The 20,024-nt window shown below is 53.1% G+C and overlaps 5 protein-coding genes across 5 annotated transcripts; 1 reads left to right on the plus strand and 4 right to left on the minus strand.

Annotated features, from left to right (window-relative positions):
* Window positions 1-429: 429 nt before the first annotated feature.
* Window positions 430-1,954, minus strand: LAESUDRAFT_645676 (glycoside hydrolase family 18 protein; the record flags this gene model as incomplete). Its single annotated transcript, XM_040903933.1, has 9 exons — window positions 430-492; window positions 549-571; window positions 625-840; window positions 894-915; window positions 974-1,062; window positions 1,118-1,470; window positions 1,521-1,534; window positions 1,586-1,682; window positions 1,806-1,954. The coding sequence occupies 9 exons, from the start codon at window positions 1,952-1,954 to the stop codon at window positions 430-432; spliced, it is 1,026 nt and encodes a 341-aa protein (XP_040767675.1).
* Window positions 1,955-3,252: 1,298 nt separating this feature from the next.
* LAESUDRAFT_465858 (uncharacterized protein) lies at window positions 3,253-4,079 on the minus strand. Its single transcript, XM_040902581.1, has one exon. It carries the CDS (start codon window positions 3,913-3,915, stop codon window positions 3,379-3,381), a length of 537 nt encoding a protein of 178 aa, XP_040767676.1. The 5' UTR covers window positions 3,916-4,079; the 3' UTR covers window positions 3,253-3,378.
* On the minus strand, window positions 3,919-7,063 carry LAESUDRAFT_673600 (uncharacterized protein). The gene is made up of 6 exons (XM_040905534.1): window positions 6,886-7,063; window positions 6,447-6,830; window positions 5,748-6,394; window positions 5,501-5,691; window positions 5,342-5,439; window positions 3,919-5,292 (listed from the first exon to the last, which is right to left on the minus strand). Exons 2-6 carry the CDS (start codon window positions 6,787-6,789, stop codon window positions 4,244-4,246), a joined length of 2,328 nt encoding a protein of 775 aa, XP_040767677.1. The 5' UTR covers window positions 6,790-6,830; window positions 6,886-7,063; the 3' UTR covers window positions 3,919-4,243.
* A 4,482-nt stretch (window positions 7,064-11,545) lies between these two features.
* LAESUDRAFT_756159 (uncharacterized protein) lies at window positions 11,546-17,353 on the plus strand (the record flags this gene model as incomplete). Its single annotated transcript, XM_040912131.1, has 7 exons — window positions 11,546-13,281; window positions 13,358-15,248; window positions 15,304-15,533; window positions 15,582-15,967; window positions 16,025-16,194; window positions 16,252-16,483; window positions 16,536-17,353. The coding sequence occupies 7 exons, from the start codon at window positions 11,546-11,548 to the stop codon at window positions 17,351-17,353; spliced, it is 5,463 nt and encodes a 1,820-aa protein (XP_040767678.1).
* A 712-nt stretch (window positions 17,354-18,065) lies between these two features.
* On the minus strand, window positions 18,066-19,659 carry LAESUDRAFT_722095 (alpha/beta-hydrolase). The gene is made up of 9 exons (XM_040908134.1): window positions 19,305-19,659; window positions 19,065-19,229; window positions 18,977-19,006; window positions 18,865-18,924; window positions 18,755-18,808; window positions 18,676-18,699; window positions 18,471-18,614; window positions 18,164-18,410; window positions 18,066-18,094 (listed from the first exon to the last, which is right to left on the minus strand). Exons 1-8 carry the CDS (start codon window positions 19,525-19,527, stop codon window positions 18,325-18,327), a joined length of 786 nt encoding a protein of 261 aa, XP_040767679.1. The 5' UTR covers window positions 19,528-19,659; the 3' UTR covers window positions 18,066-18,094; window positions 18,164-18,324.
* Window positions 19,660-20,024: the final 365 nt, after the last annotated feature.

Below are 20,024 nucleotides of genomic sequence, written 5' to 3' on the forward strand. Positions count from 1 at the left end.
GACCAGAACCTTGTTGGCTTCTATGAAACGCGAAAATTGCTTTGGCGTGCACGGCTGGGCGGCTCGAGGGAAGTAGCGGACACAGTAATCACACGGAGTTGTTGGATAAGGATACATTGTTGAGCTAGTCAACATTTTGCAGTATTTCTAATACATGCAATACAGGTCGTATATCAAATACAACATGGGCCGCTCACCGTCAAGATGAGTGTACCGCTAGGGTACGTGCCACAATGCTGGGGATCGTGACAGATGCGTGAGAGCGAGTGTGAGATATAGCGAGCGTGATGAGAAAGGAGAGCGTGGGACCGTGACAACAACGCTCAAGACCCAGTAAAGGAAATCAATAACGATAGCTGGAACCGGCCGAAAGGGAAAACGCGACAGAGCAAGCTCTGTCGGTTATGAAAGAAGCATCATGATAAGCACTTAGGACACGGGGTATGCGCTGGCGCGGACGGTCGAGATCCATGTGGTATCCGCGGTGGGGTACTGTCGGGCGCTCTCGTCAATCGATGGTGAACAACAACAGAACGGCGTCAGCTTACCTCCCAGACCATAACACCGGCGTCTACGAAACAAGTCAGCAGATGGTCACCATATGGTAGCTTTGATATTACTCACTCCAGCCCTGCCCCTTGGCCTGTTCCACGCAGGTGGCCAGGGTGGAGGGATCCATGTAGCCGTTCGAGGCATCCGATGCCGCGGAGGGCTTACCAATGACCAACTTGTCGAGCGGCACGCCGCCGACAGAGTTGATCTGGAAGAGAGCGGTGTTTGGCCAAGCGCTGGACGACTCCGTCAACAGCCCATCGCAGGTCGTGTACTCGTCAGCGCCCTCTGCAACAACTGTCAGCGACACGATATGAACACAGATATCAAACGTGACGTACGGTTGTAGAACTGCACGTTGTACTATGTTCGTGACTGCAATTAGCGCGAGCAATGCCTGTCACATGCACAAAATGCTTACCCAGTCGATGAGGTCGCCGACCTTTTCGTCGACATCGAGGTACGCACCGCCCTCAAACTGGGAGTTGTTGGAGAACCAAGGAGCGACAGCTGGGTGCACACGAGATGAGAAGCCAAATTATCAAGAGGTTGCAACTAGGCTTACGGGCATGCGTGATGATGTAGTCCGGCGACGGGAGTTGGTTACGAAGCTCGGTGGTGAAATCAGCCAACCACGCGACCGCACCATTGCCATCGTTGATGGCGGTGAAGTCTTCGTAGTCGACATCAATACCGTCGAGGTCGTACTCCTTGACCCAAGCAGCCATGGTCTGAGCGGTGGTCACGGGGTCGGCGTCGGAGGAGGTGGGGGTGTCGGTGGAGCCGAATGCGGAAACGAGAAGGCTGATGCCGGCGGCCTCATAAGATGCTTTGATGCTGGAACGGGTGTCGGAGTCGAGCTCAGCCCACTCCTGTGCCTGGTCAGCGGCACCTGACGTCAAGAGGAAGGAAAGGATGCTGCAGTATGATTTAGTACAGAATAACGAAACATGTTGGTGAACACTGACAAGACGTTATAGCCCTGTGTGAACGATGAGCATCATCTATCTGGTTCGGAAATCACTGTACACACCTCGATATCAGACACGTCAGGAGGACCGTTCTCGCCAGAGAACCATGCATCACTGTAAATAACCCAATGAGGAGCAGAGGTAGAAGTTGAATTTGAGCTTGATGTTGAGTTCGAAGAGCCGGAACCGGAGGTCGAGGTCGAGGTGGAAGAGGCGGAGGTCGAGGTCGAGGTGGCAGAGCCAAAGGAAGATCCAGTCGAGGATGACGTAGAGTTCGAAGACCCTGTCGAGCCAGAGGTGGAGTTAGAACTCGAGCTGCCTGACCCGGTGCGGACGCCGATGGAGCATATGGGAACGGGGGCGGCAAAGACGCCGCGGATGTACACCAGAGCGGCGAGGATGGAGAAAAAGTGCAGTGTCGAAAACAACATGTTGGAATCGAGACTCAAAAGAATGAAAGTGCTCCTCAGGGAAAAGAAAGGGAAGGACGATGCACGGAACGGCGCAAAGAGCGGCTGGACTGCGATGTGAGCAGGTCTGGGGGAGCGAAGCCGGCGGGGAGGGAGTTTTTATGCGAAGGGCGTTATTTTTTGATGGGCCATAACAATGCAAGACAAAACAGCCACGAGGCAGAAGAAAAGAGTAGGAACAAACACTTTTCCAGCTCGGGGGCGCGCTTCATTTCTTGTTCGGTGATCGCATCCAGATCACTGATCCGGGGGCTGTTGGCCGAGGGCTCATACCCGGGCGCAGCGCAGTCTCCGTTCCACCACCGGCAAGCACGATGTCGCCATCACACGTTGCAGCACAGGGGTGCATTCTTGATATCAGGCAGAGCGAGTTGGCGTGAAGAGCAAACGCGGGCATCTGCATGCTTGAGAGATGGAAGCACGGAGGCAAACTGCGGCATATGCCAGTGGGAGTTCCGAAAGTGAAACGCACCCTGTCATATCGCAAATTTCACCCCGAGATGAGCCGGATACGGGTGCCTTGCTGGGCAACGCTCACCTGAATTTCCGCGGCATGTGTGGCCCACGCTGCCCGTCCGCTCAGTCTGGACTATGAGTCGGGCGTCGCGATGGCAACTTCAGAGTAATACCCACCGCGAGATGGCGCGTGGCGTATTCAAAGCGGGAGTGATGGAGAGCGACGAGCATTGTATTGTGGGGCTGCGGACAGCGTCGAGACATGAGGTCTGTTGGCAACAGCGACCTACCGACCCCTGTCACCTCCTTGTGCCTCAACCTCAACTGCCATGATCCCCAGATATTGACGGCTCGACCGCTGCTGTTCATCCCGTCCTACCTTAGAGCAGTTTGCGCCGCTCGGTTTGGTACATTAAAGATGGAATGATCTGCATCGGTGGCCCACTCGACACAAGGCCGGCAAGTTCGTGTTCTTTTCTGTTTGAACTTACACATAATCACGAACATACGCCATCATGATGCTATTTCAGCAGTGCATCCCAGCTGAAACAAGGATGAGGGCACTGGAATCGATCGTTACAAGCCCAACTGCGACAACCTTGTGCAAGAGATCAGCGCTCGGCAGTTGTTGAGATCGACTCTCACGTAGCCACGTAGCACACTAGCAAAGATGATGCTGATAGGGCAGAACGGAGCTAGATGAGATAGACGATGGTATGTGCTACGTGTCCTTCATTTACGTCCGTGGTTATTGACGTCTGCGCAATTGCGACTGTAGGGCCTATGCAGAGCGAATATATTTCACTTCAATACTCTGGTGCAGACATTGCATTTCAGCCTTTACGGTTCGTGGAACGTTATCTACATTATCGGAAACTCCGAAAGAATCCGCCTATCAGGCTCGGGACCCCTTTGCATCGAGCAGTGTCTTACATGTTTCTCGCGATTGCCACAACGCCAAGGGTATATCGAAGTGCTGTTACACCATCGAGAGGAAGACACAGGATAAAACGCGCCAGGTCAGACAAGGATATCCGGAGCGTTCCCGCGGAGGTTTGAAGGAATTGTCTCGTCTGCCCACGGGAGACTATGTTTAGCAAGAATTTTCGGGGAATGGCTCGTTCCGAAACTATTTTCGTGGGTCCCCATTTCCGACTTTCTTGCGCAAGGTTAAGGCAAAAATTGAAAACCCGCAGAAGGTGCTTCCATGTACAGTCTTGATATATGCGGGATGGGCTCGGCTGACATGGAAATGTATAGGGGCTATCTGGAGTGGTAGACAACATCAAGATCTCAGGTGCATCCGGATACCAAGATACCGTTGTTGCACGCATAGGCTCGGAGTGTCTAGTATCACAGCCACGTTCTCGCGTCAATGTCGAGGTGTTGCTGTCTTTACGAGACGCTCTCTTGCGAAAGTTGTTGCTACGGAAAAACAAGGATCCTATGCCATTCTTCACCCTCATATTCCTGCAAAAGTGGCAGCTCCCCGAGCGAAGAACACACCGAGGAGGACATCTTATTCATTGGGCGCTGGCAAAGGTTAGGCTGACCTCCAAAGCGTAGGAGGAGCGTTAGCATTTGCAATTCGTGCATCGCATCACTCCGTGTTCCTCCCCACCTGTATGACTGTGAGTCTTTGGCATGATCGAACGATCACATCGCCTTCCACTCTTTCATCATGATCATCGTCTCGCTTTTACCCATCAGCTAGTGCGATGATATATCGTTATATTCAAAATTCTGCAACCCCAGTGGCAACGCGCACTTTGCCACAGTCAACGCAGCACCGCCTTACATCTGGCCTCTCCGCATCAAGTTCCTCCTCACCCGCCGCCGCTCTCCCCCTGCGCCCTCGCTCCGGCCCCACCTGAGGAACGGGACCTTGCTGCTCTCCACGCCAGCAACGTCCCCCTTGTCCCCGCTGCGGAAGTCCAGCATGGCCCACACAGGAAGCTCGAACTCACCCTTGAGAAGCACGCGCGCAGATGCAAACACGTACGGAGGAAGCGGCGTGAGCAGATGCAGTACTTGCGATGAGGGCGACAGCGAGCGTATGATGGCTAGTCCGCAGCAGCGAGATGTACACGGGGAAGGCGGTGGAGCGCCCTGTTTGTAGGGAAGCGAGCCGGACAACGCGTCGTCCGGGTCGGTGTCCAGCGTCCCGGGCTCATAACCGATGAGTCCGACGATGGCCCCGTTCAATACGTGATGCACCTCCGATGGGATCACATCTTCCATCCCGGCGCCCGCGAGTACGATGCTGTCGAACGCGACATCAACCTCAACCTCGTACGGCAGTTGCGCACAGAGAGGGTCTGAGGTGTTCCACGAAGTCGCCGTAATGTTACGGAACGGCGACTCCGTGGTGTCCATGGGAAAGATGGCGTGGAAGTACGACATGATTGTGAGGATGCGATGGTCAGCGGCGGTGAAGTGGTTCGAGATGGCCGATGACGGAATGGGCTCTAGGCGATGCAAGTTGCAGCCATACGGTGATACGTCATGGATCCTGGGAGGTGCAGTGTTCCAATGTTCCTCTCGAGCAGTAAATTCGAATATACCGGACGGTTCAACCATCTCTTCGATCTTCTTTGTAAGAGAGGCCCCTAGGCCCTTTGCCCAACCCATCGTGTTCACCACCAGTGGTATGACGTCTGCGATCCTGCCATCCGAGGATCGCGCATCGGTCGAGTCCTCTAATGCGGCCTGCTGGATGTCGAAATTGTACGTCTGAATCAGAGCTTGAACGGACTCTACGTAATGACTCGGTGAGGAGCGTGGGGAGTTCGCGCCCACATAATGAGCTGCATGTGGGATACTGGGGTGAGAGAACGGTGGGCCTGGGAATGATTTAGTACTACAGTGGCAGGCTTCTAGACTGGTACTCACCGAAGACTGGTCGATCGAGTATACTTAGGGCGACCATACCACCGGGCGTAAATTCAGATTGTCCGATATCGCACTCAAGGAATGCGATACGGCGAAACCTTGGCCGAGTTGCTACGTCAGTTCCAGCCTGACGCGATAGTAACTGAGGCTTGAACTCACTTCGTGAGGAGCCGGTTCATCAGTATCTTTGCAAACGTACTTTTGCCAGCGTTTCTCGGGCCCTTCACAAGAAACACATTTCTAGCAGGGGTAGGCCCTTGTCCACAGCTGTGCGCTAGTACAGAAGCCATAGCCGACTCCCAGGTTCGAGGCATGACGAAAGACGAGATGCCATGAGTCTGAGTGCTAAGCTGGCCCATGGATCAGATTAACAATTCCAGTGCATCGCATCGTGTAACGAACTCACCAGATGCACTCCGTGCAGTTGAAGATCGCATAGTGGTGAGAGTCGTTGAGAAGGCGAGGGAGAAAAGACGTCCTTGAACGTGCGACATGTAAATCCCAATCCCTCCACACCTGTCCGGAGTTCCTGTAGCAAGATAACAGTGGCACCAGCGGGTATTGAGTCTTTAATCCTCTGCGGAATAATAGCGACGCAGTCTTGTGTATCTTTTATGGACGGTAGCCCTTCTATAATGGGAATGGGCGATGATCGAGGAGCAAAGACATGGTATGAGGCATCGGAAGCGTCTAGGACTACGCCGGCCAGAGCAATACGGGCCTGGAGCACCGTAAAAGCGTACGTGCCTAACAATGCAAGTGTCTCCCCAGCGAGGAGGACGATCATTGTCCCTGATCGCTCAGAGCCTTGAGAAAGTCTCAATAGCGCCTGCACCTCTTCCGCAGTGAGATAGAAGACGTTCTGATCGATTACGGGAGCGAATGTAGACATAAATGGCGAGGGCACTGACGGTGATGGAGGATAAACATTTGCAGAAAGCGACGTGGCCTCTTCGCCGGTCTCTGCTACTTCATCGTCCTCGTCCGACGAGTCGCGTAAGGGAGCACTGGAAGACCACGCCCTTTTTCGGCTCTGGGAAGGCACAGTATTGTCTTTTGCGCCTCTGGTCAATCACAATCTGCTGAAGTAGCTTTATGCACGTACCTTGTGTAGAGATGTCGACAGTCTCCGACGAAATGTCGGAATCGTTGGAGCTATCTCCGTCGGACAGATCTATAACGTCCTCCTGTGTCTGGAATGCATCCTCCTGAAAATACCGTGCGCGACTCTGCTGGGCATTTCTCGCATTCCTCGGCTGAAGTTTCGTCTTCTTCTTGGGTGGTTCAGCGACTTTCTCGATTGCGTCTCGTTTAGGAGACTGCTTCGGGGTAGCAGGAGCTTTGAGGGGTATTGATATAGTTGCAGTTTCGAGGGCTTCAGTGCTTGCTGGATTTGTCTTCGTCTGGCTCGCCAAACGCGCCTTGCGAGCTGCGATGGCACTTAACATGCGAGTTCACCGGAGAGTTTTTTCTGCCCGAAAAAGGCGTTCTACACCATGATTGCATTGGAGAGCGAGCCATTGAGCTATAACAAGGCGACATACTGAGACGAGCACAGCTAGACGAGGTACTGCGAAGTAGCAAACAATGATCCCGGTCGTGCAAATAGTTGTGCGAAAGATCGAACTGTTGGTGACTGCGATTGTGGCCGCGGTGATAGCCGAGCGCTTGCGTACTCAGCACTGACACTACCGGCGCATCATGCTCCAAGCTTACTTTAAGCTTACTTTTGTGTCCCTTGGCGCAGTGACTCAAGTATAGATTTCGACTCGTCGGGCTTATTGCGGCCGTATGCTATGCGGACTGAGTTCATTCAGTCGGCACCAGAAATTCCGAACATTGGGCGAGCATCGCCAACAAGAACCGGCCTGTCTACGGCAATCCAAAGCAAGAATAATATGTTCGAGACCGGCATCTCAAGGCGATTGCTGACGTCTACTATTACGTCGTGATTGTGCTCACCCGCAATACAGAGGACGATGTTCAGATTAACAGGGGCTTCGGCCGTTACGGAGTTCCACCAGGGTCTATTACTATGACGGGTGACCACAGGCACCAGAGCAACCGTCGCGGTCGAGTACGTCGGGAAGCTGTCTGTTGTACAGCCGCTTGAGTTTCCAAGCATCTTCATTCGTAATATCGGCAGGATGATGGGTGACTCACAGCTGAGAAAAGCAGGATTGTAAACATTGAGCCTCGAGCCTCAACGTGGCAGTATGACGAAGGACGGGGAAAAGGTATGCATGTCATCACGATATCAAATAATCTTCGTTGACAGTTCAAGTACAGCTTTAATGAAATCACTCTTCGGAAGCATGCTGCCGACATCCTACAAGGGCTACAGATGCATGCGACATCGGAGAATGAGCAGGAAAGAAGCATGCTCGAGCTCTTCATCATCCGTCCTTCGCTTCCAAATAAACCCTCAAACACCTCAATCAGTTTTCTGGTTTCGACGTTGATGCAGACGCCACTATCCGCCAGTCCTCTCATCGAGGGTATCCCTTCCGAATTGCAGTTGAACGACGTCCAGCATGACATTCAATGGGCCCTCGAAAAAGCGGGTGTCGAAGCGATTTCCGAAAAAGACAACACTGACCCTACATGTCAATGATATCTAGTAACTCGAACTAAGGCTGTTCAGTGGTTGGAAGCTATTTATCGGACCTGCGGGCTGTTGGCGATGCCTTCAAGCAACCATCCAAAGACATAACCGAAAGAGAGGGTGGATGCATCACAGGGTTTCTATGATGCACTATTCGTGTTATATGGTCTCATATGCAATGATCCCGCGATTAATAGCTCCTGACGGCGTCCTCGTTCAGCGAGAAGCTCGAAGTGAATTTCAGCGTCCGTGCTAACTCGGCTTCAAGCGTGCGGGGGGCGCCGATAGCATAGACAATGGTAGGTCCCAGATCTTTGCAAGATGGATGGCTATTAATGCTTACGCCGTTCGTAATCAGAGCCTTCGCAGAGAGCGGCCCCCGCTTAGGCAATCCAGCGCAGACTTTGTGTTTCGGCAATTCTAGAACATTGTCGCCTAGTACGGGGCAATCTACGTCCTTAAAAGGTTGGAATTTGTCCAGGCAAACGCGCCTATCTGTTTCCATCTCATCAAACCCAGCGCTCTGCGAAGTGTTCAACGTGTCCCACAATTCTGTGGGCATATGGACACGCTCCTCGCCATTTGTCGCGCTGCAAGAAAGGATAGAAGAACTGCTTGAGCAACTCGCTGACTCATTGTGTAACGAGACATCTCGAGGAGCGGTTCACTGTGGAAACATTCTCATTGGTCTCTTCTCTGCCCTCTCTCACAATAACTCCTTTTACTTGTCCGAGGTGAAGCCGATATAAAGCACCGGCATGATTTCTTTCGGAAATGGGCTTCACCGGCGCAGAGAGACGCAGGAGCCATCTAAAGCGGTAGAAATTGCAAACCCGTGCTGTTGACGTTGTCACTGGCTCATAAAGAACATCAAGAACCTGTCCAATCTGACAATCTAGACCGTTTCATCCTTGCTGACACGCATGGACTCTTGATGCCCTAGTCTCCGCCACATTTCGGTGTCGATGTCGATATACTACGATCTTCGTGGGACACCCTCATCCTTTCCCTGGAGCAGTTGCAGCACTCGAAGGACGATAGTGCCACCAGCATGCACTCCTTCACCGTCATCTCCTTGTCTAGTGCGATTCCTACACGCCAGTTGGCGAAAAAGTAAGCTGCGGTTGGAAGAAAATTATAGCTTAGCGTCTGAGTATGGTATGTCGTACCGATGCATGATGCTCCTAGCGTCCTATCGCCGTCCGTCAATGCACATTGCACATAACCCCAAATACGAGCCTCTGGCTTGAATTCTGATGTCGCCTTTATCGGTCTTTCCCTTGCTTGCCATGGTGAAGGCGCGTCAATCTCTCCAGCGACGAACGCGATTGGTGGCAGCGAATGCCTGCTTACTAAGCAGACAGAAAGGAGACAAGCTCCAGTGCCTATCGACCACGACCATCAATCAGCTCGTTGCTCCTCTTATTCTGACTCGTAGTATCGCAATAATGTTGCAAGCCTACTCCATCTCGTATGAACCTCTGGGGGCAGCAAAATATATTCGTCGCGCGTCAAACAAGTTCAGTGCGGTATGATAATGCTTCCGACCTCCCGGGAAGCAACAGACGAGATTGGCGGCTTGATATTGAATCTCAAACGTTGTCGCGCTGTTTCTCATGATCTTCTACGGCCAGGATCAAGGGAGCAGAAATTATGGTTCCAATAGAAGGGCTCCCAGGATTCCGGTGGCCATAGCCATCGCTCCGGAGACGTGTTGGCCACCCACGTCATTTTCGATACGGTACGTCGAGCAATATACCTCTCGCATTTTCTCCTGACGCGTACCCACCATATCGATAACACAATGAAATGATGCAGCTATAGGGCGCGGGCTAAGCTGTAAGCAGCGGTGGGCCGTCAGCATGAACGTCTTTATTTTACGCTCGGATTCGCATGTTCCCGCGAAAGACACGTTGACACTGACGGAACAATGCGGCGATTCCTCCATTTAGCTTGCTTGCATGCCGCTCGCCGGGGGCCACGCCATTGATCCGATGGTCAGGAACCTTGTAGGGAAGACGCAGATACGCCGAGGAAAGTTGGTTCCATCGAAGCCTCGGAACTGGAAGAAGAGGCTCTGCGCCTCGCGTCAGCCGAGCATCCTGGGATGAAAAGTGCCAGTCAGCTGCATCCATCTCCGCGCCTGAACAAGCTTTGCTCTCACGATTGGTCTACAAAAGGTGCGTGCCGTCATCCCCGAAGTCGAGTGCCCATCTCTTGCCGGCGGTGCTCTCCACCGTCATATTCCTGGGCCACGAAGGAGGACAGACGCTCCGCCGCTACTTACGCGGAGCACGTGACCGTGCCATGCGGGAGACTGCTCGGATCGTGATGGGAACTGTTGTTTACTGAGCCACGTCCAGATGCATTTCTCCGGGACCCAGGCTCAAGTAGAACAGATACGATGACCCAGGAAGTCCGCCTGAAGACCCGCAGTGCATAGCCGATGGACACCGACGTGAGCAAGTCGTGTGCGACCGCGAGAAAGTGCGCTCCTCCGTATCATCCTAGGGCGATAGCAGCATTCCAGTCGGGGAAGGCTTGATGAAGAACAATGCGTTTCACATTCGTCATGGACAACCTCATCAACCGTTCAAGTACTCGGCCCCTGTCTCACCCAGGAGCACATGGACGCGAACGGCATATTCGTATGCTTTGTCGGACCGGTGTTTACAGTGCCGTTAGGGGTTGTTCAGGCGCCATTGGGCGCACTCTGAATCTCCAAGACCATGGCGGACATGTCTGTGTATTTAGGCTGTCATGTAGTGGATTTGATGCTGGATCGAGCGTGTGAATGGTCTAGACGTTCAAACGTTTCCCTAGAATCCGGCAGAGCGTGTTTAGAGCGTCGCGATAAACGGACTCAGGCGCAAATGTGTTTTCTGCAGCAGTGAGCGAGTTCAACTGAACTAGGTTGAACTCTGTTCTGCGCTTCGGCTAAACGGGCGCCCAGGGCCTCAGTGCCGCACTACTGCCTGTGTACTAGCAGCGACGTCTTCACCAGCGACCACCAGTCACCCCGCTCTTTACCTCTGCCGTCCTTTCGTCTTTGCTGTCGTCGACCGGCTGTCCGACCGCCACTGTTCATAAAGGGCAGTTCTCTGCCGACGTTGTGGCCTTCGTTCGCAGCTCGCTTGCATACTCCGTCACTGCTAGGGTCTCAGCTTCCTAACATCGGCTCGGACGTCAAATTCCTATCATCTTCCTTGTCTTCTGAGAACTACAAGATAGGAGCTTGGGAGCTGCTGTCGCATCTGCTTGTCCGCTGACCACAGTCCTGACCGTGGTGTGTACACCTATCCGGTCCAAGTTCCACTTCCTGCTGCAGAGCTCTCTACTCTAGTAACTAGAGATCCTGTGGCTCGCTTCGAAGTTCCACGTCCATTGTAACCGCCAATCTGTTACCCGACCTTCCCTGCGCTCAATCTGCGCTTCTCATATGCTCATCGGACCGTGATATTCACAGGCTTCTCGTGTTCGATCCCGCCTCCGTTCACATAGTGAGTTTGTCGTCACTCGACTGTGGCCTCTCGCAGTTCATATCCTAAGGCCACAGCCAGCAGGCTTATTCCTGCACACTTCGTGTTCATACCCAACGCATGGCAGCGGTAATTCTCACTTCTTCCAAACTCTCTATCTCGAACCCGTTCCAGATGATATCTCACAAGCGCCCTGATGCTGGCCCATTGCCGTCTATGGCGGCTTCATCGTCTCGGCTTCATCCGCCGGCTCAGCAGGCGGATGCTCCGCCGAAGACCTTCAAGCGCCTGCGGTCCTCGTTGGAACAGAGCTTGCGAACGGCAACAAGATCCAAGTCGAAATTGAGCATCCCGGTGGACGAGTCGGGGATGATTTCGCATAGTAATGGCAAGGGCAAACAGAGGGCGTCGGAGGAGCATGCCACTCAGGACAAGTCTAAATCGAGGATGCTATCTAAGGTTTCATTTCGCCGGCTGCCCACCGCGAAGGACTCCAGCTCTTCGGCCGCTGTTCCACCTGCTACGGCCTGTGAACGTCGAGACGGCGAACCCATACGCGCAGGAAGAGCAAACAAGGAGAACGGCCGTGTGGCAGGGAACACTAGCTTCTTGACCCCGTCTCTTCGACAAGCGTCTATGTCTTCACCAGCTTTGCCCATTCCCTCAGTGTTTACCCAGCCCTTTGCACTGCCCTCCAGCTCGACGTCGAATGTGGCTTCGCTCGCGTCGCCATCAAGGGGCCGCTCAGGCAAAGCGGAATCGCAGTCCGGTGTGAGTATCAAAGACATCAGTGGCCCCACTCCTCTCGTACCAAGACGCGATTCCCGTCACAGTAGCGTAGCAGCCCCGACCGCCTCGTCTAGGGAGAAGACAAGGCCGCCTCCGTTGGTGCTGTCTCGTAGTCCAGAGCGTCATACTGGCTCTCCCGTTCCGTTGTCGCCATCGAGGCGAATTCGTGATGGAGCACGGTCTCCCAGTTCTCAAAGGTCTCCAAGTCCTCGAGATGTAGCTATTGGTTCATCGAGGGGCGCAGCTGCTAGTGCCAGTCACTTACCTTTCAACCGATCGCACAGTCCTCCATCGGCACCCGCACGTCGCGCTACTAGTCCGAATGACGTACGCTCATCATCTCGCACCACGCACCGTATAGGACCGTCTGCATCCTCTTCCCATCTTCCACTAACGCCATCCACTCCAACGATACTCGCTCGTCGTCCTTCAATAGATGCAGGGCTACCGACAGACCCACCCCGGCCATCTGCCGATGGATTTAGGCCGTCGGTCGATGGTAGGAGACCCTCTGTAGACATCCATCGGCCTTCACTCGATGCGCGAAGACCCTCGATTGACACACGAAGGCCTTCCATCGACGTGCGGAGGCCTTCTTTAGACCACCAGCGACCCGCTGCTCTATCATCCTCGCCGCCAAGAGCGATCTCCCCCATCTCTCCCACTCGGCCGCGTGCAGTATCCCCACAGCACAACTATTCTCCTAGTTACTCTCAAACTCGCTTCTTCAATGCGTCCACCACATCTCTGTCCTCACCTCCCAACCTTGAACATCGAGAGCTCATACGCTCCGCGGCATCATTCTTATGCAAAGAGATGCTGAAGCCCCCATCACAGGTTAACAAGTCCGCGCTTCAGCCGAGAGAATGGGAGGAGGTCGAGGTCAGGTTGCGCGGGTTGGCGAGGCTAGAACGGGTGTGGGGAAAGAGTGGAGTCGTCGGTATGGGCAGCTCCAGCCAGCTGGGTACTATTGGCGCGGCAAGCTCAAACGGAGTTAGTGCTGGAGGGGAGGAGAGGGAGAGGAGGCTCTTCGGTGAGGCGTTGAGGGACGGCTATGTTCTTTGCCAGTGCGTGACAATGATTCCTGATACCTTGTGCACGTTTATCTGACTGATGCCCCTATATCTTTCTATCTCAACACAGGCTTATGAACAAGCTTTATCCGGGTATGGTCTCACGCATTGACCCTCGAGAGGATGGCTTCATGCGCACATCAAACGTTACGAAGTTCCTCGCCGCTTGCTCGTCCGTGGGTGTCCATTCGGACGACCTCTTCCTACGCGATGACCTTATTGAGTCGAACGTCGAGTCACTTGTGCGCGTCGCTCGGACTGTTCTCGCTTTGCAGAAGCTGGTAGAGTCTCCGGCTCCTGAGCGATCAAGGTACCTCCACGGCGCCGGTAACAATCGAGGCTCCCAGTCGCCTGGTCCGTACAGCTCGGGCACCAGTTCCCGTGGCGCCGCGTCATCGCCCAATCTGTCGACGGCGCAGCGGCCCACATCGCCTACAGCGCCTCAACTTCCCACAGGCCGGAAGCGACGAAGTCCCACGCAGCCTCTGCCCGCGGTGCGCTCTGGCAGCGCTATAGATCATGGGTCAAGCAGCTCGGGCGATGACAAGACGGCTAGCTATGCTCGTGGAACGAATGGCGAAGAGAATGCTGGTGAGAGCGAGGGGGACGTCGATGACGTTCCTCCGATTCTGTCGCCGCCGCCAAGATCTCCTCTGCGTCAGAGGGCGAGCGTAGAGAGAACATCTGTCACAGATTCAACTCACGCCTCCGTGGGCGATTCAGTGCGCGGCTCGATGGCTGACTCGGTCGTGGGCTCTCCAGTCCGACAGTCTCAGGCATCCAGTTACCTGACGGAGTCGACGGCGTTTTCTAGTCTGTTGGAGATGCAGCGAAGTGCGAGCGGTAATCACAACAAGTTTGGTACGATCCGCACGATGACCACGGAGGCGACGTCCATCGAGCCCGGCGAAATGCCCTCATTCACGTTCACCGAGGGCAGCTTTATGGCTGCCTCTCTTCTTGAGGAGTATGGGCGGAAGCGCAGTAGCGACTACCCGACTCGACCTTCTCGCGAGAGGCGACCTAGTGAAACCATGCCGGTGGATTTGAACCGCGTAGTGGAGGAAGCTGAGGAAAGCTCTGCAAGTTCGAAGGGCGGAAGGACAAGCGGAGTAACGATTGACGAGCATTTAGAGCAAGAGCGAGAGGGGCAGCAGAAGGCGATTCCGATCAAGCTAGGGAAGGGGAAGTGGCCCGATGATTTCCTGGACGCCTTTAGTGATACTCGACTGCCCTCTCCCAGCCCGGACGAGCCCAGTACGCCGAGTTTCTATCAACCGTTGTCGTCATCTGCGCCTCGCAAGTTGGCCGTGATTGGAGCGACCCGCTCAGACGCTAGCGTTGAATCCTTGTCTCAGTTCCCTAGGCGTCCGACTCATCGTGCGCGACACAGCGTTGACACGGCTGGGCTCCTACCGAAAGATCCATTGCTACGCCGCGATTCTAGCCCTGATAACATATCGGGACAGTCACCATCTCCTAGGATCATTTTGAGACGCAACAGCTCGAGGAATGGGCCACACCGGAACGGAATATATATACCCCGAGGTGATTCATGTTCGCGCGACAGTGACGCTCGTGTACCGTTCCCAAGAACAGTCTCAGCAGAGCATACTGCACCTCCATCTCCTTTGGACCGTGCTGGTGTCCAGAGTCCAGAAGCGGCGGACGATGCTCCAAAGAGTAAAGTAAATAGCTCTAATGACAGACCTCGTCAACCTCGCGGCCGCTTCCAGAGTGAGATTGATGGCTCGAGCTCGCGCAGAAAGCCTCGTCCGAACTCTTATGATGAGATGGGTGCAAAGCCAAGGAGGTCAAGGTATGAGAGCATGGTCAACCTGGGCGTTGTGACGAGCAATGCGAGCGCCAGTGATCTCCTATCCAACCCGACCCTCCAAGATGGAAGTGCCGTCCGACAAACGCTGATAGTGAAAGAGGATGGCAAGCCGTCCACCCAATTCGTGAGCACCTTCATCCGGCACAATAGTTCCTGCGGATTAACGTTTACTTGTTTAGCAACTCGGTAATTGCATCGGGCGTGGCCAGTTCGGCGCCGTGTACCGGGCATTGAATCTGAACACCGGGCAAATGGTAGCTGTGAAGAGGATACGTCTCGAAGGGTTGAAAGAGGAAGAGATTGCCCAGCTGATGAAGGAGGTTGACCTCGTGAAGAGTTTATCTCACCCAAGCATCGTCAAGTATGAAGGCATGGCCAGAGACAGCGACACTCTGAGTATCGTCCTCGAGTAAGTCTCATGTCGTTGACGCTTTCGTGATTCTTATACGTCCTGTAGATATGCGGAGAATGGCTCTCTTGGCCAAACCTTGAAAGCCTTTGGCAAACTCAATGAACGGCTGGTTGCTGGCTACGTAATTAAGATCCTTGAAGGATTGCATTATCTCCATCAGAGCGACGTCGTGCATTGCGATCTGAAGGCAGCCAATATTCTGACGACGAAGAATGGAAACGTGAAACTTTCCGACTTTGGTGTTTCACTCAACCTACGCGCTATGGAACGTGAGATGAAGGACGTGGCTGGCACTCCGAATTGGATGGCACCTGAGGTGATAGAACTCAAGGGCGCTTCGACGAAATCCGATATTTGGTCATTAGCTTGCACTATTATAGAGCTGCTGACGGGTCGACCTCCGTATGCGGAAATCGACAATAGCATGTCTGGTGTGTAATGGCTCACCGTCTGTGCCTGGAGTTATCACTAATCCGGAATTGCTCAAGTCATGTTTCGCATCGTGGAGGACGACATGCCGCCCGTTCCTGATGGCTGTTCCGAGAGCCTTAAGGACTTTTTGAAGCAATGCTTCAACAAAGACCCTGCCAAGCGACCAAGTGCAGAGGATCTGTGTGAGCATGAGTGGCTGAAGCAAAATTGGGCGCTTCATACCAAGGTATGTCTCGGCCATCTGGTCTTCGGGAGATGCTGATCGAGCGGATATCATTTACAGGACTTGCGACCTCAAGACAGCATTCCTTTTCTGCGTCGTGTCAGCGCTGATTACCAGCAAAGGCCAGACATACTGCGCTATCTCGCTAACGGGGAGATGCCCGAGGCCGACAGGGCCACGCCTGAACAGCGTCCTCACTTGGACCACTCACCCTCTGGGAGGCGTTTGTCCAATGACCTCGAAGGCATATCGCCCCGTGAACATTCCTTCGTGAGGACGACATTCGGGAAACGTGCGTGATTTTCTGGATTTGTCCTCATCCTCAGCTCATCCACTTCATGCAGCTGTAATCTGTCGAGTATGCAATCAGAGTGTCAAGAAGAGCGCCGTGCTATGCGAACAGTGCAGTCTTATATGTCATGTCAAGTGTTCGCCCAACGCGCCACCCACATGTGACTTGCGCGCTCAGCTGTTGCTGTATGCTCAATATGCTGAGAGTGGCAGTCCGACCGGTCAATATAGCAACCCGATGGAACTGTTGGAAGCATTGCAAGCCAGTGCACCGGTCAGCCTCATCTCTGATCACGATTTTACTCCTAGGACAAGCCTGGATTCGGCGTCACAGCAGCCTCCATCTTTCAGTGGACATCCTCATCCTCCAAGTGCCTACAAAGTCCTTCAGGCATTCAAGCGCTCGAAATCATTCTTGACGGACCATCACGATCGCTCTTCCCCCGTACCTTCGTCATCAACGCCATCTCCAGTGCCCCAAGCCGTCTCGAACAAGGACAATAACCCTCAACCAGGTCAGAAACGGTCTATTCTGAAGCGAAAGTCCGATATCAAGGAACGACCTCGTTCTATTTCCAGCAACAGCACAGGATTGAAATCATCGAGCATGCGGAGTGCTGTCACTGCGACGGAGAGCATGTCCAGTGCCACTCGTCGTTCTGTTCAATCACCTGCTGCCGATGCGGATGCAGATAACGACAAGAGCGATTCCAAAATATCCCATTTGACTTCATATTCTATCGTGTCTTCCGCAGGCACGGGACGCATAGCAACCCGAAGCCCGGGCATTCCAGGAGATCTGCCCAAAAGCAACGGACGAGACAAGTACCGAGACTCGAAATCGAGTAACGGTGGCTGCTCTGTGCAGTAGTATGATATCTGACATTGTATACCTACCTCACTGCTGCACTTCATGGGCCTCTGGCCATCACACGTGCAAACACTTGTGCTCTCTCGTCACCACGCATTATACATTTATTATCGTCAGGGACTTTTGATACCGAACACTCGCTTCTTTCATTCCCATTTTATTCCTATTTCACATTAATGTGCTGCCGCATTGATACAGCCAGCTCACGCATGCCTCCAATTCTTCGTGTGTTCCAGGTTGCCAACTACTGTACTAGTACTGTGTCCTGTACTCACTATTTACAATCTGCGGCACTGTTGGCGTCCTCAGATCTGGACTTCCGTAACCGCTCTTCAAATTGGTCGTTAAGTAGCGATGGAGAGCTGACATCTTATAAAATGATGGTGAAGACCTTCTCCTTTGAAAGCAAAGTCTACTCCATGAAAGGGATGAGCAATTCTCACAAAGATCGCATTATATCGACGCCGAGATGTGGGGAGCACCACGGTATTAGTATGAGTCCATGCGTGCCAGAGAAGACGAAACTGGATAAACGGTCCGGAAAGGCTTCAAGGTGACCTCGATAGAGTAGAGACGAATACATGTACTCATTTGAAACATTTTGAGCTTAGTTAAGATAAGAATTGTCCTACTAGACGATGTGCACAGCTCTCATGGCCCGACTGTAGGAGGTTCTAATAGTCTTGGGACTCCATTGGAGGAACTCTGTGTCAGGCACGCTGTCTACATGTTTGTAAAGTCCTGTATCACGATTCGCGATGTCAAGTTCAAGAAAAAGCGAAAACACTAGGCGGAATCGCAGGTACGCACTAGGCCAGCGATCTTGTTCTGGGAGGGAGGGGCAAGTTCGTCGTATTTTGAGTACCTTCGACCTAATATACATCATGGACATGAACCAAATTCACAATACTCGTTTGAATTTCGATTATTGCAGTTGCCTTCCTCCGGTGACGTAATCTGAACAACACTTCTTAGGCGCGGCGTTCTTGTTCCGCCACTGTGCAAAAGACATCAAACCAACTCATGATCGTCTCAGCGCTGCGCTCCTTTGCCCACTCTGCATGACAGCATCAGCTCGGGCGGATTGCATCACAGAAGTAGTGATGGAAAAACTGACTGGCTACGGGATCGTTCACGTTGCCTTGCGTCGCAAACCCGTGCTTCACGCCGGAGAACACCTGGATATGGTAGGTAGCCTTGACCTCAAGTAAAATGTCTTCAGCTCTTCGGCGTTTCTCGAGAGGAAAAGTGAAGTCCTCCTCTTCGTAAAGGTTCGCTTGGATGTCAGCATGGTCATAGTTAGGAAACTGGGCCATTCCTACCTGCGCATGAGAGCAAGAGAGGTTCTGCCACAATCATCCTGCGTCAAACCGGAGCATTACGAGCTTATGGATAGCATACTTTTCAGGTTATAGAAGTGACTTTCTTCGAGCGATGCGGGGTGAGCGAAGGCGCCTAGAATGTGAAGATGAGTCAAAAGACTGTGCATGGAAGAGTCTCGTCCACATTACCTGCTGCAATCCAGTCGTTTGCGAGGCAATCCATCACAAAAGGAGCACCGAAGCAGTTTCCTGTCGAGGCAATAGGTACGACCCTATCTTACTTCCATGCATTGCAGCTTACCCGCAGCACTCCACTGTGTCTGGGGCGTTCCTGTAGATTGAAATGACTACATCAGGACGAGCTCTGACAACAAGAAATGATGACTTGCCAAACTGCTCCTTGACAGCCTCGATCCAAGGCGGAGTAAGCTGCCGTGCACGGTCCAACTTTGATGAGACGTAGTCGCCCTCGATGGTCCAACCTGTTCCCAATAAGTGGAGGTATTTCTGGACATAGTCGCCTTCCAGGTAGTCTATCGCCAATACCAAGTACCCTACGATGATGTGTACAAGAACCGCATGTTCATCAATGTTTTGTTGATATTCACAACACGGCCGCGATAACCCACCATGTGAGGCCCAATAATCCATGAGCAGCTGTGTATTCAGAAAGAATGGACCGAAGACATCAGAGAAGAAGAGAATGATCTTCCTCTTCTCTCCAAGGTTCGCAGGACGTGCAACGTATGTCTCGATACCAGCAATACTCTCGGTTGTCCCGCGGGCCGTTCCAGTGTGTTCCACAGTCTTGATGCAGCATGGTCCGGGAGATCCAGCGATCGTGTTCATCATGTTGTGAGAGTGAAGAATGAATAGGGGACGAGCGCTGCACTCCGGTAACGGATGGACGTTTTGGCATGAGCGTTCTTATATATAGTAGCTGAGGTACCAACTTAGTGAGCACCCCACTGAAGACCCGGCCGCTGTACCATCAATACATCAAGTTTCTGACATTACCAATACACTGGGCTTGCTTCTGCCCGGTGCTTGCGTTGGCGAGCGACGCTACGTCACTCAATAGGAGTGCATGACTCATCTGCTATACCGGGAGCTGTATGCCGCTCAATATGACTACATACAGTCGGCCTTCTGAAACTGAACGCAGGTTGTGTAGTCATGCTTATCGATCCTTTCTTCGCGGATGCGGCCCTTCCGATTTGACAGAGCTATCAGATCTGCAAACCGAGACATGATGATTAACGATTGATGAGGCCCAGCAGTCTCAAGTACACTCCAAGCCGAGGACGATAGCAATTAGAAATATATGCCGAAAGAGACCCATCTTGACT

The sequence above is a fragment of the Laetiporus sulphureus genome (assembly GCF_001632365.1).
Source record: "Laetiporus sulphureus 93-53 unplaced genomic scaffold LAESUscaffold_6, whole genome shotgun sequence".
Taxonomy (NCBI): domain Eukaryota; kingdom Fungi; phylum Basidiomycota; class Agaricomycetes; order Polyporales; family Laetiporaceae; genus Laetiporus; species Laetiporus sulphureus.

Coding starts and splice junctions, on each gene's coding strand:
- LAESUDRAFT_465858 (XM_040902581.1), bottom strand. CDS start 3,915: ATGAGGGTGAAGAATGGCATAGGATCCTTGTTTTTCCGTAGCAACAAC.
- LAESUDRAFT_673600 (XM_040905534.1), bottom strand. CDS start 6,789: ATGTTAAGTGCCATCGCAGCTCGCAAGGCGCGTTTGGCGAGCCAGACG. Junction 6,395..6,446: donor TGTCGACATCTCTACACAAG/GTACGTGCATAA, acceptor GAGGCGCAAAAG/ACAATACTGTGCCTTCCCAG. Junction 5,692..5,747: donor AACTGCACGGAGTGCATCTG/GTGAGTTCGTTA, acceptor TCCATGGGCCAG/CTTAGCACTCAGACTCATGG.
- LAESUDRAFT_722095 (XM_040908134.1), bottom strand. CDS start 19,527: ATGATGAACACGATCGCTGGATCTCCCGGACCATGCTGCATCAAGACT. Junction 19,230..19,304: donor GGATTATTGGGCCTCACATG/GTGGGTTATCGC, acceptor ACATCATCGTAG/GGTACTTGGTATTGGCGATA. Junction 18,615..18,675: donor TCTCTTGCTCTCATGCGCAG/GTAGGAATGGCC, acceptor ACCTTTACGAAG/AGGAGGACTTCACTTTTCCT.